The sequence below is a fragment of the Pseudophryne corroboree genome, chromosome 10 (genome assembly GCF_028390025.1).
Source record: "Pseudophryne corroboree isolate aPseCor3 chromosome 10, aPseCor3.hap2, whole genome shotgun sequence".
NCBI lineage: Eukaryota > Metazoa > Chordata > Amphibia > Anura > Myobatrachidae > Pseudophryne > Pseudophryne corroboree.
The window spans coordinates 385,410,882-385,428,856 of NC_086453.1; the positions used below are offsets into that span (position 1 = coordinate 385,410,882).

The 17,975-nt window shown below is 49.6% G+C and overlaps 1 protein-coding gene across 2 annotated transcripts in view; it reads right to left on the minus strand.

The window, feature by feature from the left end:
• CLCN6 (chloride voltage-gated channel 6) overlaps positions 1 to 17,975 on the minus strand; it is a 112,400-nt gene that overhangs the window by 56,770 nt on the left and 37,655 nt on the right. For both annotated transcript variants that reach the window (XM_063943872.1, XM_063943873.1), the window contains exons 2-4: positions 907 to 966; positions 564 to 629; positions 1 to 66 (exon numbers count right to left, since the gene is read on the minus strand). In XM_063943872.1, the coding sequence (XP_063799942.1) occupies positions 1 to 66; positions 564 to 629; positions 907 to 966 (192 nt within the window). The remainder of the gene's footprint in view (positions 67 to 563; positions 630 to 906; positions 967 to 17,975) is intronic.

Genomic DNA, 17,975 nt, shown 5'->3' on the forward strand with positions numbered 1-17,975 from the left:
CAGTCCTGTGCACACTCCGATAGCAAAGACCATGATCCAGCGCACCGCCTCGTACCGCCTGGCTTTCTGTGAAGGACAAGAAAACGCATCACTCTGAGGGTCGGCATTATGCATACACGGTCATACATACATACGTATAACAATTTTCCACTCAGGTTACATTATAAAACACAGAGACTGACGGAACAAGGCAGTAACGCCTTAGAAGGTGCGTGTCCTGGGCTCTGCAGTGTGCAGTTACATGGCACGACGCACGGGACCAGCGCCTGCGCAAGAATTCAGCGCTATATACTTGGGCTGTACTCTGATAACACGGCTACACCGGGTACGCTGAGGGCGGTCTACAGCCCAGTCCTGTAACGGTGGTGAATGATCTGCGTGTTGTTGCACTGCATCCTGTATATTACACGGCTGTTCTGGTCACCGCTGAGCAGTATGGGAAACGGGTGACATCAGCTACAGATGTGAGCGTCTTCTTATGATCAGCATTATAACTGCGATGCCAGGCTGCTGTGCCCACAATACAATTAGCAGTAAGGAGGCACAGATTATACAGTCATTACCTTGTGGCTAATGCATTCCAGTACTTCCAGGTAAGGGTCATTGATGCATCGATCGTAATCCAAGCTCTGCATAAGACAGAAGAGAGCACAGAGATATACAACAGGACACGACACAGCCATTGGCAGCCCACATAACCCCATCTGTACCCATACACTTGTAATAGGGGGCTCCAATGGCACAGTGCCCCCCCAATGATCCTGGGAATACTGTCAAATGTTTACATGGCAGTAACAACTATTTCAAGGATCTATCGGCATGGCTCTACAACAGGAAAAATCCACTGTGTAACCCCGGGGACAGGGGTAGGGTGGCCCCATAGATAAAGCAATTTGGGGAGCTTACTTCATAATCCTTACGTGGCAAGATCTCCTCATCTTCCTCACGGGTCTCCCCCAGAATGGTCTGCAAAATATACATCAAGGACACATTTACTAGTGACAGAAAATGGAATGCACCCTCATTACTGAATAAATATGTGCTGCCACACCATCCAAACATTGGTGGTCATTCCGAGTTGTTCGCTCGGTAATTTTCTTTGCATCGCAGCGATTTTCCGCTATTTGCGCATGCGCAATGTTCGCACTGCGACAAGTAAATTTGCTATGCAGATTGATATTTTACTCACGGCATTACAAGGTTTTTTCTACGTTCTGGAGATCGGAGTGTGATTGACAGGAAGTGGGTGTTTCTGGGCGGAAACTGGACGTTTTTATGGGAGTGTGTGAAAAAACGCTGCCGTTTCTGGGAAAAACGCGGGAGTGGCTGGAGAAACGGCGGAGTGTCTGGGCGAACGCTGGGCGTGTTTGTGACGTCAAACCAGGAACGACAAGCACTGAACTGATCGCACTGGAAGAGTAAGTCTCGAGCTACTCAGAAACTGCACAGAGATGTCTTATCGCAATATTGCGAATCTTTCGTTCGCAATTTTGATAAGCTAAGATTCACTCCCAGTAGGCGGCGGCTTAACGTGTGCAAAGCTGCTAAAAGCAGCTTGCGAGCGAACAACTCGGAATGACCACCATAATGCATTTAGGGGGTCATTCCGAGTTGGTCGCTCGCTAGCAGTTTTTAGCAGCCATACAAACGCTATGCCACCGCCCTCTGGGGAGTGTATTTTAGCTTAGCAGAAGTGCGAACGCCTGTGCAGCCGAGCTCAGCAAAAACAGTCTGTGCAGTTTCTGAGTAGCTCTGAATCTACTCAGCACTTGCGATCACTTCAGCCTATTCCTGTCCGGATTTGACGTCATACACCTGCCCAGCGAACGCCCAGACACGCCTGCGTTTTTGAAAACACTCCCTGAAAACGGTCAGTTGACACCCAGAAACGCCCCCTTCCTGTCAATCTTCTTGCGGCCGTCACTGCGACTGAAAACTTCGCTAGAACCTGAGCACAACCACAAAGAGCTTTGTACCAGTACATCGCGCGTGCGCATTGCGGGGCATGTTTTTTCACCTGATCGCTGCGCTACGAAAATCGTCAGTGAGTGATCAACTCGGAATGACCCACTTAATCTCTGCATCTTTACTCCGCATTGTGCAGAACCTGTGTCCACCTTGTATTGGGGGGGGGAATGAAGGGATCACCTGTGGGTGCTGTAGCTCATCTCCAGCAATGGAGGCTATGTAATAATGATAACAGCTGGACACAAGCCTGTACTGTGCACTGAGACGTGACACGCGGCCTGTTACACACGGGAATACTGTAAATCAGCAATTCCTGACATTCCTCTGATAGTGTACATTCCCTGAGAGGAAGAAACATCCAACACGCTGCGATTCATGGATCACACAGCCTTAAAGAGCGGTAAAGTGCTTTATAGGAACTTCTTTTAAGGATTCTGTAAATAAATGATAATTATATTCTATTTTTATTGTTCAGAAAATAGGATTTTAATACCTACCGGTAAATCCTTTTCTCCTAGTCCGTAGAGGATGCTGGGGACTCCAAAAGTACCATGGGGTATAGACGGGATCCGCAGGAGACATGGGCACTTTAAGACTTTAAATGGGTGTGAACTGGCTCCTCCCTCTATGCCCCTCCTCCAGACCTCAGTTATAGGAACTGTGCCCAGGGAGACGGACATTTCGAGGAAAAGGATTTTTGTTAACTAAGGGTGAGACACATACCAGCTAACACCTCACACACCGTACAACATGGCTTTTAAGTAAATACCAGTTAACGGAATGAACTAAAATCAGCAACAGGCTGACCACAAAAGAAACACAACCTTTGTGCAACATAAGCAAGAACTAAAGCAAGTACTGCAGCTAGAGTCCGCACTGGGACGGGCGCCCAGCATCCTCTACGGACTAGGAGAAAAGAATTTACCGGTAGGTATTAAAATCCTATTTTCTCTTACGCCCTAGAGGATGCTGGGGACTCCAAAAGGACCATGGGGTTTATACCAAAGCTCCAGACCGGGCGGGAGAGTGCGGACGACTCTGCAGCACCGATTGAGCAAACATGAGGTCCTCATCAGCCAGGATATCAAACTTGTAGAACTTAGCAAAAGTGTTTGAACCCGACCAAGAAGCTGCTCGGCAAAGTTGAAGCGCCGAGACTCCTCGGTCAGCCGCCCAAGATGAGCCCACCTTCCTGGTAGAATGGGCCTTCACCGACTTCGGTAACGGCAATCCCGCCGTAGAATGAGCATGCCGAATCATATTACAGATCCAGCATGCAATAGTCTGCTTGGAAGCAGGAGCCCCAAGTTTGTTGGGAGCATATAGGACAAACAGAGCCTCTGATTTCCTAATCTGAGCCGTTCTGGCCACATAAATTTTCAAAGCTCTGATTACATCGAGAGACTTTGAAACAGCCAATGCTTCAGTAGCCCCAGGCACCACAATAGATTGGTTTATGTGAAACGGAGAAACCACCTTCGGCAGAAATTGTTGACGAGTTCTCAACTCCGCTCTATCTTCATGGAAGATCAAATAGGGGCTCTTGTGAGAAAGCCGCTAATTCCGACACCCGCCTCGCGGACACCAAGGCCAAAAGCATGACCACTTTCCAAGTGAGAAATTTCAACTCAACCTTTCGCAAAGGTTCAAACCAGTGTGACATAAGAAATTGTAACACCATGTCAAGGTCCCATGGTGCCACAGGTGGCACAAACAGAGGTTGGATGTGCATCACTCCTTTCACGAAAGTCTGAACCTCTGGAAGGGCGGCCAATTCTTTTTGAAAGAAAATAGATAAGGCCGAAATCTGCACTTTAATGGAGCCTAATTTTAGGCCCGCATCCACACATGCTTGCAAAAATTGGAGCAAATGCCCCAGCTGAAATTCCTCCGTAGGAGCCTTCTTGGATTCACACCAAGACACATACTTTCTCCAAATATGGTGATAATGCTTCGCCGTAACCTCCTTTCTAGTCTTAAGCAGAGTGGGAATGACTTTCCCGGGAATACCCTTGCGAGCTAGGATTTGGCGTTCAACCTCCACGCCGTCAAACGCAACCGCGGTAAGTCCTGGAAGACGCACGGCCCCTGAAGCAACAGATCCTCTCTGAGAGGAAGAGGCCAGGGATCTTCTATGAGTAATTCCTGAAGATCCGGATACCAGGCCCTCCGTGGCCAATCTGGACAACGAGTATCGTCTGAACCCTTGTTCTTATGATCCTTATCACTTTTGGAATGAGTGGAAGTGGAGGGAACACATATACCGACTGAAACACCCACGGAGTTACCAGGGCGTCCACTGCGCTGGCTTGAGGGTCCCTCGACCTGGAACAATATCTCTGAAGCTTCTTGTTGAGGCGAGATGCCATCATGTCTATTTGAGGAATTCCCCAACGACTTGTCACTTCTGCAAAATCCTCTTGATGAAGACCCCACTCTCCTGCTCTGCTGAGGAAATCTGCTTCCCAGTTGTCCATGCCCGGAAGGAAAACTGCTGACAGAGCGCTTACATGTTTCTCGGCCCAGCAGAGAACTTTTGTGGCCTCCGCCATCGCCGCTCTGCTCTTTGTTCCGCTCTGGCGGTTTATGTACGCCACTGCTGTTACGTTGTCAGACTGAATCAGGACAGGTAGACCTCGAAGAAAGTGTTCCGCTTGTAGAAGGCCGTTGTAGATGGCTTTTAATTCTAGAACGTTTATGTGTAGACAAGCTTCCTGGTTTGACCATTTTCCCTGGAAATTTTTCCCCTGTGTGACTGCTCCCCAGCCTCGGAGACTTGCATCCGTGGTCACCAGGACCCAATCCTGGATCCCGAACCTGTGTCCCTCTAGGAGGTGAGAACTTTGAAGCCACCACAGGAGAGATATTCTGGTCCTGGAAGATAGGCTTATTTTCCGGTGCATGTGCAGGTAAGACCCGGACCACTTATCCAACAGGTCCCACTGAAACACCCGGGCATGAAACCTGCCAAATGAAATGGCTTCGTAGGCTGCAACCATCTTCCCCAACACTCGAGTGCATTGATGAATCGACACTCTTGCCGGTTTCAGTATCTCCTTGACCATGTTCTGGATTTCCAGAGCTTTTTCCGCTGGGAGAAACACTCTCTGTAGTTCCGTGTCCAGGATCATGCCCAAGAAGGACAGGCGTGTCGTCGGCATCAACTGTGACTTTGGCAAATTTAGGATCCAACCATGTTGTTGCAGAACTGTCAGGGAGAGCGCAACGTTTCTTAGCAACAGCTCCTTTGATCTCGCCTTTATCAGGAGATCGTCCAAGTACGGGATAATTGTGACACCTTGCTTGCGTAGGAGCACCATCATTTCCGCCATTACTTTGGTGAAAACCCTCGGAGCCGTGGAAAGATCAAACGGCAACGTCTGAAATTGGTAATGACAATCCTGAACAGCAAACCTCAGGAAAGCTTGATGTGGAGGATATATTGGGACATGTAAGTAGGCATCCTTGATGTCGACTAACGCCATAAAATCCCCCCCTTCCAGACTGGAGATCACCGCTCGAAGAGATTCCATCTTGAACTTGAAACTTTTCAAATATAGATTGAGGGATTTTAGGTTCAGGATCGGTCTGACCGAACCATCCAGCTTTGGAATGACAAACAAGCTCAAATAAAACCCTTTTCCCCGTTGAGACGGGGGAACCGTGACAATTACACGCTGTTGACACAGCTTTTGTATCGCAGCGCACACTACTTCCCTTTCTGGGAGAGAAACTGGCAAGGCTGATTTGAACAATCGGTGGGGGTGCACGTCTTGAAACTCCAGTTTGTACCCTTGGGACACTATTTCTAACACCCAAGGATCCAGGCCCGAGTGAAACCAGACCTGACTGAAGAGTCGTAGACGCGCCCCCACCGGTACTGACTCCTGTAGAGGAGCCCCAGCGTAATGCGGTGGACTTGGCAGAAGCCGGGGAGGACTTCTGCTCCTGGGAACCTGGCACAGCAGGCGTCCTTTTTCCCCTTCCTCTACCTTTAGAGGCAAGGAAGGACGAGCCCCTTCCTTTTTTGTATTTATTAGGCCGAAAGGACTGCATCTGATAATGCGGCTTCTTTTTCTGTTGTGCAGGAACATAAGGAAGAAAGGATGACTTACCCGCTGTAGCTGTAGACACCAGGTCAGCGAGGCCGTCACCAAACAAGACCCTACCTTTATAAGGGAGAGCTTCCATAGCTTTCTTAGAGTCGGCATCAGCATTCCATTGATGAATCCACAGCGCTCTCCTGGCCGAGACTGCCATGGCATTGGCCCTTGATCCCAAGAGGCCAATATCCCTTGCCGCATCCTTTAGGTAAGCTGCAGCGTCCCTGATATAACCAAGAGTCAAAAGAATGCTATCCCTATCCAAGGTATCCATGTCAGATGCCAAATTATCTGCCCACTTACCAATAGCACTACTCACCCAAGCCGACGCCACGGCAGGTCTGAGCAGCGCACCCGTAGTGACATAAATGGATTTTAAGGTAGTTTCCTGCTTACGATCCGCAGGGTCCTTTAGGGCAGCAGTGTCAGGAGACGGAAACGCCACCTTTTTGGACAGTCGTGATAGAGCCTTGTCCACATTGGGAGATGACTCCCACTTTTCCCTGTCGTCAGAGGGGAAAGGATATGCCATTAGAATTCTCTTGGGAATCTGCCACTTCTTGTCAGGAGATTCCCAAGCTTTTTCACAAAGAGTGTGCAGCTCATGAGAGGGGGGAAACGTCACCTCAGGCTTTTTACCCTTATACAAACAAACCCTTGTATCAGGAACAGTAGATACTTCTGAAATATGTAAAACGTCTTTAATTGCCACAATCATGTACTGAATACTCTTAACCAGCTTCGGATTTAAACTGGCCTCACTATAGTCGACACTGTAATCAGAGTCCGTGTCGGTATCAGTATCCGCCATTTGGGTAAATGAACGCTTTTGAGACCCTGAGGGGGTCTGTACCTGAGATAAGGCGTCTTCCATGGATTTTCTCCATGTTTGTGTCTGAGAATCAGATTTATCCAGCCTTTCAGTCAATAACGCCACATTCGCATTCAATGTACTCAACAAATCCACCCAATCAGCAGTCGGCGGTGCCGACAGAGTCACTCTCAGCGCCTTATCCGTCCCCACAGTAACCTCCTCATGGGAGGAGCACTCAGCCTCAGACATGTCAACACACACGTACCGACACGCACTAACACACTGGCTATAGGGGACAGACCCACGGAAAGCCTGTTAGAGACACACAGAGGGAGTTTACCAGCTCACACCCCAGCGCCTATCCCGGTACTGAGAGCAAACACACACTGCCTCAGACCCGTTTGTGCTGTTTTTATCAATGGATAATCGCACCAATTCACTGTGCCCCCCCGTTTTGCACCCTGTTACTTGTGCAGCAGTGTGGAGGTCCGGGCCAGCGTCTCTGCATCCTGTGAAGAGAAAATGGCGCTGGTAAGCTGTGAGGGCTAAGCCACACCCCCTCACCGGCATCCCGCTCAAATTTAAAATATTTATACTGGTGGGGGCTATATTTAGTGCCAAGTTACTTCCAACATATATATTTTTGCCAGTTTTATTGTAAAACTTCAGTAATCATGCTGCCCAGGGCGCCCCCCCTGTGCCCTGCAAGTGCCGCCGTATGCGTGTGTGGGAGCATGGCGCGCGGTACCTCAGTACTAAAGTCTTCTGCCGTCACTGAAGTCTTCTTGTCTTCTTAATACTCACCCGGCTTCTATCTTCTGGCTTCTGTGAGGGGGGTGACGGCGCGGCTCCGGGAACAAGCAGCTAGGTGCACCAAGTGATCGGACCCTCTGGAGCTAATGGTGTCCAGTAGCCTAAGAAGCAGAGCCTATCATTTAAGTAGGTCTGCTTCTCTCCCCTCAGTCCCACGAAGCAGGGAGCCTGTACCCAGCAGTGCTCCCTGAACACAAAAAACCTAACAAAAAGTATTTTTACAGAGAAACTCAGGAGAGCTCCCCTGTTAGTGTCCAGTCTCTCTGGGCACAGTTCCTATAACTGAGGTCTGGAGGAGGGGCATAGAGGTAGGAGCCAGTTCACACCCATTTAAAGTCTTAAAGCGCCCATGTCTCCTGCGGATCCCGTCTATACCCCATGGTCCTTTTGGAGTCCCCAGCATCCTCTAGGACGTAAGAGAAAACCCTAAGATGGGGGAAGAGGCCCAAATGTAACAGCCGTGTTCCTGCAGCGCAGTGCCCCAGGGACCAATCATCCTGCACAACTTAAGGCTTCATTTATTTATTGGAAAAGGTATTTTTCCCTATGTGAGATCTTAAAGTTTAGGCAATACTGAAAATCACATCCTCGTGAAGATGCGTACACAGAAGACGATAATAAAAGTTACTTTAAGTTGCCACTACTCCACTTATACACTGTTACTGTAACACGTTGCAGCTACACTGTCACACCTCTATCCACATACACCGTGCAGCTACACTGTCACACCTCTATCCACATACACCGTGCAGCTACACTGTCACACCTCTATCCACATACACCGTGCAGCTACACTGTCACACCTCTATCCACATACACCGTGCAGCTACACTGTCACACCTCTATCCACATACACCGTGCAGCTACACTGTCACACCTCTATCTACATACACCCTGCAGCTACACTGTCACACCTCTATCCACATACACCCTGCAGCTACACTGTCACACCTCTATCCACATACACCCTGCAGCTACACTGTCACACCTCTATCCACATACACCCTGCAGCTACACTGTCACACCTCTATCCACATACACCCTGCAGCTACACTGTCACACCTCTATCCACATACACCCTGCAGCTACACTGTCACACCTCTATCTACATGCACCGTGCAGCTACACTGTCACACCTCTATCTACATACACCGTGCAGCTACACTGCCACACCTCTATCCACATACACCGTGCAGCTGCACTGTCACACCTCTATCCACATACACCGTGCAGCTACACTGTCACACCTCTATCCACATACACCCTGCAGCTACACTGTCACACCTCTATCTACATACACCGTGCAGCTACACTGCCACACCTCTATCCACATACACCGTGCAGCTGCACTGTCACACCTCTATCCACATACACCGTGCAGCTACACTGTCACACCTCTATCCACATACACCGTGCAGCTACACTGTCACACCTCTATCCACATACACCGTGCAGCTATACTGTCACACCTCTATCTACATACACCGTGCAGCTACACTGTCACACCTCTATCCACATACACCGTGCAGCTACACTGTCACACCTCTATCCACATACACCCTGCAGCTACACTGTCACACCTCTATCCACATACACCGTGCAGCTACACTGTCACACCTCTATCCACATACACCCTGCAGCTACACTGTCACACCTCTATCCACATACACCCTGCAGCTACACTGTCACACCTCTATCCACATACACCCTGCAGCTACACTGTCACACCTCTATCTACATACACCGTGCAGCTACACTGTCACACCTCTATCCACATACACCCTGCAGCTACACTGTCACACCTCTATCCACATACACCCTGCAGCTACACTGTCACACCTCTATCTACATACACCGTGCAGCTACACTGTCACACCTCTATCTACATACACCGTGCAGCTACACTGCCACACCTCTATCCACATACACCGTGCAGCTGCACTGTCACACCTCTATCCACATACACCGTGCAGCTACACTGTCACACCTCTATCCACATACACCCTGCAGCTATACTGTCACACCTCTATCTACATACACCGTGCAGCTACACTGCCACACCTCTATCCACATACACCGTGCAGCTGCACTGTCACACCTCTATCCACATACACCGTGCAGCTACACTGTCACACCTCTATCCACATACACCGTGCAGCTACACTGTCACACCTCTATCCACATACACCGTGCAGCTACACTGTCACACCTCTATCTACATACACCGTGCAGCTACACTGTCACACCTCTATCCACATACACCGTGCAGCTACACTGTCACACCTCTATCCACATACACCCTGCAGCTACACTGTCACACCTCTATCCACATACACCGTGCAGCTACACTGTCACACCTCTATCCACATACACCCTGCAGCTACACTGTCACACCTCTATCCACATACACCCTGCAGCTACACTGTCACACCTCTATCTACATACACCGTGCAGCTACACTGTCACACCTCTATCCACATACACCGTGCAGCTACACTGTCACACCTCTATCCACATACACCGTGCAGCTACACTGTCACACCTCTATCTACATACACCGTGCAGCTACACTGTCACACCTCTATCTACATACACCGTGCAGCTACACTGTCACACCTCTATCCACATACACCGTGCAGCTACACTGTCACACCTCTATCTACATACACCGTGCAGCTACACTGTCACACCTCTATCCACATACACCGTGCAGCTACACTGTCACACCTCTATCTACATACACCGTGCAGCTACACTGTCACACCTTTATCAACATACACCGTGCAGCTACACTGTCACACCTCTATCCACATACACCGTGCAGCTACACTGTCACACCTCTATCCACATACACCGTGCAGCTACACTGTCACACCTCTATCCACATACACCGTGCAGCTACACTGTCACACCTCTATCCACATACACCGTGCAGCTACACTGTCACACCTCTATCCACATACACCGTGCAGCTACACTGTCACACCTCTATCTACATACACCGTGCAGCTACACTGTCACACCTCTATCTACACACACCCTGCAGCTACACGGTCACACCTCTATCTACACACACCCTGCAGCTACACGGTCACACCTCTATCCACATACACCGTGCAGCTACACTGTCACACCTCTATCCACATACACCGTGCAGCTACACTGTCACACCTCTATCCACATACACCGTGCAGCTACACTGTCACACCTCTATCCACATACACCGTGCAGCTACACTGTCACACCTCTATCCACATACACCCTGCAGCTACACTGTCACACCTCTATCTACACACACCCTGCAGCTACACGGTCACACCTCTATCTACACACACCGTGCAGCTACACTGTCACACCTCTATCTACACACACCGTGCAGCTACACTGTCACACCTCTATCTACATACACCCTGCAGCTACACGGTCACACCTCTATCTACACACACCGTGCAGCTACACTGTCACACCTCTATCTACATACACCCTGCAGCTACACGGTCACACCTCTATCTACACACACCGTGCAGCTACACTGTCACACCTCTATCTACATACACCCTGCAGCTACACGGTCACACCTCTATCTACACACACCCTGCAGCTACACTGTCACACCTCTATCTACATACACCCTGCAGCTACACGGTCACACCTCTATCTATACACACCGTGCAGCTACACTGTCACACCTCTATCTACACACACCGTGCAGCTACACTGTCACACCTCTATCTACATACACCCTGCAGCTACACGGTCACACCTCTATCTACACACACCGTGCAGCTACACTGCCACACCTCTATCTACATACACCGTGCAGCTACACTGTCACACCTCTATCCACATACACCGTGCAGCTACACTGTCACACCTCTATCCACATACACCGTGCAGCTACACTGTCACACCTCTATCTACATAAACCGCACAGCTACACTGTCACACCTCTATCCACATATGGTACACGTTGCAGCTACACTGTCACACCTCTTTCCACTTACACCCTGCAGCTACACTGCCACACCTATATCTACATACACCGCACAGCTACACTGTCACACCTCTATCTACACACACCCTGCAGCTACACTGTCACACCTCTATCTACATACACCGTGCAGCTACACTGTCACACCTCTATCTACATACACCGTGCTACACTGTCACACCTCTATCTACATACACCCTGCAGCTACACTGTCACACCTCTATCTACACACAGCATGAAGCTACACTGTCACACCTCTATCCACATACACGTTGCAGCTACACTGTCACACCTCTATCCACATACACCCTGCAGCTACACTGTCACACCTCTATCTACATACACCGTGCTACACTGTCACACCTCTATCTACATACACCCTGCAGCTACACTGTCACACCTCTATCTACACACAGCATGAAGCTACACTGTCACACCTCTATCCACATACACGTTGCAGCTACACTGTCACACCTCTATCCACATACACCCTGCAGCTACACTGTCACACCTCTATCTACATACACCGTGCTACACTGTCACACCTCTATCTACATACACCGTGCAGCTACACTGTCACACCTCTATCTACATACACCCTGCAGCTACACTGTCACACCTCTATCTACACACAGCATGAAGCTACCCTGTCACACCTCTATCCACATACACCCTGCAGCTACACTGTCACACCTCTATCTACACACACCGTGAAGCTACACGGTCACACCTCTATCCACATACACGTTGCAGCTACACTGTCACACCTCTATCCACATACACCCTGCAGCTACACTGTCACACCTCTATCCACATACACCGTGCAGCTACACTGTCACACCTCTATCTACATACACCGTGCAGCTACACTGTCACACCTTTATCAACATACACCGTGCAGCTACACTGTCACACCTCTATCCACATACACCGTGCAGCTACACTGTCACACCTCTATCCACATACACCGTGCAGCTACACTGTCACACCTCTATCTACATACACCGTGCAGCTACACTGCCACACCTCTATCTACATACACCGTGCAGCTACACTGTCACACCTCTATCCACATACACCGTGCAGCTACACTGTCACACCTCTATCCACATACACCCTGCAGCTACACTGTCACACCTCTATCCACATACACCGTGCAGCTACACTGTCACACCTCTATCCACATACACCCTGCAGCTACACTGTCACACCTCTATCTACACACACCCTGCAGCTACACGGTCACACCTCTATCCACATACACCGTGCAGCTACACTGTCACACCTCTATCCACATACACCGTGCAGCTACACTGTCACACCTCTATCCACATACACCGTGCAGCTACACTGTCACACCTCTATCCACATACACCGTGCAGCTACACTGTCACACCTCTATCCACATACACCCTGCAGCTACACTGTCACACCTCTATCTACACACACCCTGCAGCTACACGGTCACACCTCTATCTACACACACCGTGCAGCTACACGGTCACACCTCTATCTACACACACCGTGCAGCTACACTGTCACACCTCTATCTACACACACCGTGCAGCTACACTGTCACACCTCTATCTACACACACCCTGCAGCTACACGGTCACACCTCTATCTACACACACCGTGCAGCTACACTGTCACACCTCTATCTACATACACCCTGCAGCTACACGGTCACACCTCTATCTACACACACCGTGCAGCTACACTGTCACACCTCTATCTACACACACCGTGCAGCTACACTGTCACACCTCTATCTACATACACCCTGCAGCTACACGGTCACACCTCTATCTACACACACCCTGCAGCTACACTGTCACACCTCTATCTACATACACCCTGCAGCTACACGGTCACACCTCTATCTATACACACCGTGCAGCTACACTGTCACACCTCTATCTACACACACCGTGCAGCTACACTGTCACACCTCTATCTACATACACCCTGCAGCTACACGGTCACACCTCTATCTACACACACCGTGCAGCTACACTGCCACACCTCTATCTACATACACCGTGCAGCTACACTGTCACACCTCTATCCACATACACCGTGCAGCTACACTGTCACACCTCTATCCACATACACCGTGCAGCTACACTGTCACACCTCTATCTACATACACCGCACAGCTACACTGTCACACCTCTATCCACATATGGTACACGTTGCAGCTACACTGTCACACCTCTTTCCACTTACACCCTGCAGCTACACTGCCACACCTATATCTACATACACCGCACAGCTACACTGTCACACCTCTATCTACACACACCCTGCAGCTACACTGTCACACCTCTATCTACATACACCGTGCAGCTACACTGTCACACCTCTATCTACATACACCGTGCCGCTACACTGTCACACCTCTATCTACATACGGTACACGTTGCAGCTACACTGCCACACCTATATCTACATACACCGCACAGCTACACTGTCACACCTCTATCTACACACACCCTGCAGTTACACTGTCACGCCTCTATCTACATACACCGTGCAGCTACACTGTCACACCTCTATCTACATACACCGTGCAGCTACACTGTCACACCTCTATCTACATACACCGTGCAGCTACACTGTCACACCTCTATCTACATACACCGTGCAGCTACACTGTCACACCTCTATCTACATACACCCTGCAGCTACACTGTCACACCTCTATCTACACACAGCATGAAGCTACACTGTCACACCTCTATCCACATACACGTTGCAGCTACACTGTCACACCTCTATCCACATACACCGTGCAGCTACACTGTCACACCTCTATCTACATACACCCTGCAGCTACACTGTCACACCTCTATCTACATACACCGCGCAGCTACACTGTCACACCTCTATCTACATACACCGTGCAGCTACACTGTCACACCTCTATCTACATACACCCTGCAGCTACACTGTCACGCCTCTATCTACATACACGTTGCAGCTACACTGTCACACCTCTATCCACATACACCGTGCAGCTACACTGTCACACCTCTAACTACATACACCCTGCAGCTACACTGTCACACCTCTATCTACATACACGTTGCAGCTACACTATCACACCTCTATCTACATACACCGCGCAGCTACACTGTCACACCTCTATCTACATACACGTTGCAGCTACACTGTTACACCTCTATCCACATACACCCTGCAGCTACACTGTCACACCTCTATCCACATACACCGTGCAGCTACACTGTCACACCTTTATCCACATACACCGTGCAGCTACACTGTCACACCTCTATCTACATACACCGTGCAGCTACACTGTCGCACCTCTATCTACATACACCGTGCAGCTACACTGTTACACCTCTATCCACATACACCCTGCAGCTACACTGTCACACCTCTATCCACATACACCGTGCAGCTACACTGTCACACCTCTATCTACATACACCGCGCAGCTACACTGTCACACCTCTATCTACACACACCCTGCAGCTACACTGTCACACCTCTATCTACATACACTGTGCAGCTACACTGTCACACCTCTATCTACATACACCCTGCAGCTACACTGTCACACCTCTATCTACATACACCGTGCTACACTGTCACACCTCTATCTACATACACCGTGCTACACTGTCACACCTCTATCTACACACACCATGAATTCACACTGTCACACCTCTATCCACATACACGTTGCAGCTACACTGTCACAACTCTATCCACATACACCCTGCAGCTACACTGTCACACCTCTATCCACATACACCATGCAGCTACACTGTCACACCTCTATCTACACACACTGTGAATCTACACTGTCACACCTCTATCTAAACACACCGTGAAGCTACACTGTCACACTTCTATCTACATACACCCTGCAGCTACACTGTCACACCTCTATCTACATACACCGCGCAGCTACACTGTCACACCTCTATCCACATATGGTACACGTTGCAGCTACACTGTCACACCTCTATCCACATATGGTACACCGCACAGCTACACTGTCACACCTCTATCTACACACACCCTGCAGCTACACTGTCACACCTCTATCTACATACACCGTGCAGCTACACTGTCGCACCTCTATCTACATACACCGTGCAGCTACACTGTTACACCTCTATCCACATACACCCTGCAGCTACACTGTCACACCTCTATCCACATACACCCTGCAGCTACACTGTCACACCTCTATCTACATACACCGTGCAGCTACACTGTCACACCTCTATCCACATACACCGTGCAGCTACACTGTCACACCTCTATCTACATACACCCTGCAGCTACACTGTCACACCTCTATCCACATACACCCTGCAGCTACACTGTCACACCTCTATCTACATACACCCTGCAGCTACACTGTCACACCTCTATCCACATACACCGTGCAGCTACACTGTCACACCTCTATCTACATACACCGCACAGCTACACGGTCACACCTCTATCTACACACACACTGCAGCTACACTGTCACACCTCTATCTACACACACCCTGCAGCTACACTGTCACACCTCTTTCTACATACACCGTGCAGCTACACTGTCACACCTCTATCCACATACACGTTGCAGCTACACTGTTACACCTCTATCCACATACACCCTGCAGCTACACTGTCACACCTCTATCTACATACACCCTGCAGCTACACTGTCACACCTCTATCTACATACACAGTGCTACACTGTCACACCTCTATCTACATACACCCTGCAGCTACACTGTCACACCTCTATCTACACACACCATGAAGCTACACTGTCACACCTCTATCCACATACACCCTGCAGCTACACTGTCACACCTCTATCCACATACACCCTGCAGCTACACTGTCACACCTCTATCTACATACACCCTGCAGCTACACTGTCACACCTCTGTCTACATACACCGCGCAGCTACACTGTCACACCTCTATCTACACACACCCTGCAGCTACACTGTCACACCTCTATCTACATACACCGTGCAGCTACACTGTCACACCTCTATCTACATACACCCTGCAGCTACACTGTCACACCTCTATCCACATACACCGTGCAGCTACACTGTCACACCTCTATCTAAACACACCGTGAAGCTACACTGTCACACTTCTATCTACATACACCCTGCAGCTACACTGTCACACCTCTATCTACATACACCGCGCAGCTACACTGTCACACCTCTATCTACATACACCCTGCAGCTACACTGTCACACCTCTATCTACATACACCGTGCAGCTACACCGTCACACCTCTATCTACATACACCGTGCAGCTACACTGTCACACCTCTATCTACATACACCGTGCAGCTACACTGTCACACCTCTATCCACATACACCGTGCAGCTACACTGTCACACCTCTATCCACATACACCGTGCAGCTATACTGTCACACCTCTATCCGCATACACCGCACAGTTACACTGTCGCACCTCTATCTACATACACCGTGCAGCTACACTGTTACACCTCTATCCACATACACCCTGCAGCTACACTGTCACACCTCTATCCACATACACCCTGTAGCTACACTGTCACACCTCTATCCACATACACCGTGCAGCTACACTGTCACACCTCTATCTACATACACCGCACAGCTACACTGTCACACCTCTATCTACACACACCCTGCAGCTACACTGTCACACCTCTATCTACATACACCCTGCAGCTACACTGTCACACCTCTTTCTACATACACCGTGCAGCTACACTGTCACACCTTTATCCACATACACGTTGCAGCTACACTGTTACACCTCTATCCACATACACCCTGCAGCTACACGGTCACACCTCTATCTACATACACCCTGCAGCTACACTGTCACACCTCTATCTACATACACCGTGCTACACTGTCACACCTCTATCTACATACACCGTGCAGCTACACTGTCACACCTGTCTACATACACCCTGCAGCTACACTGTCACACCTCTATCTACACACACCATGAAGCTACACTGTCACACCTCTATCTACACACACCATGAAGCTACACTGTCACACCTCTATCCACATACACGTTGCAGCTACACTGTCACACCTCTATCCACATACACCCTGCAGCTACACTGTCACACCTCTATCCACATACACCCTGCAGCTACACTGTCACACCTCTATCTACATACACCCTGCAGCTACACTGTCACACCTCTATCTACATACACCGCGCAGCTACACTGTCACACCTCTATCTACATACACCTTGCAGCTACACCGTCACAC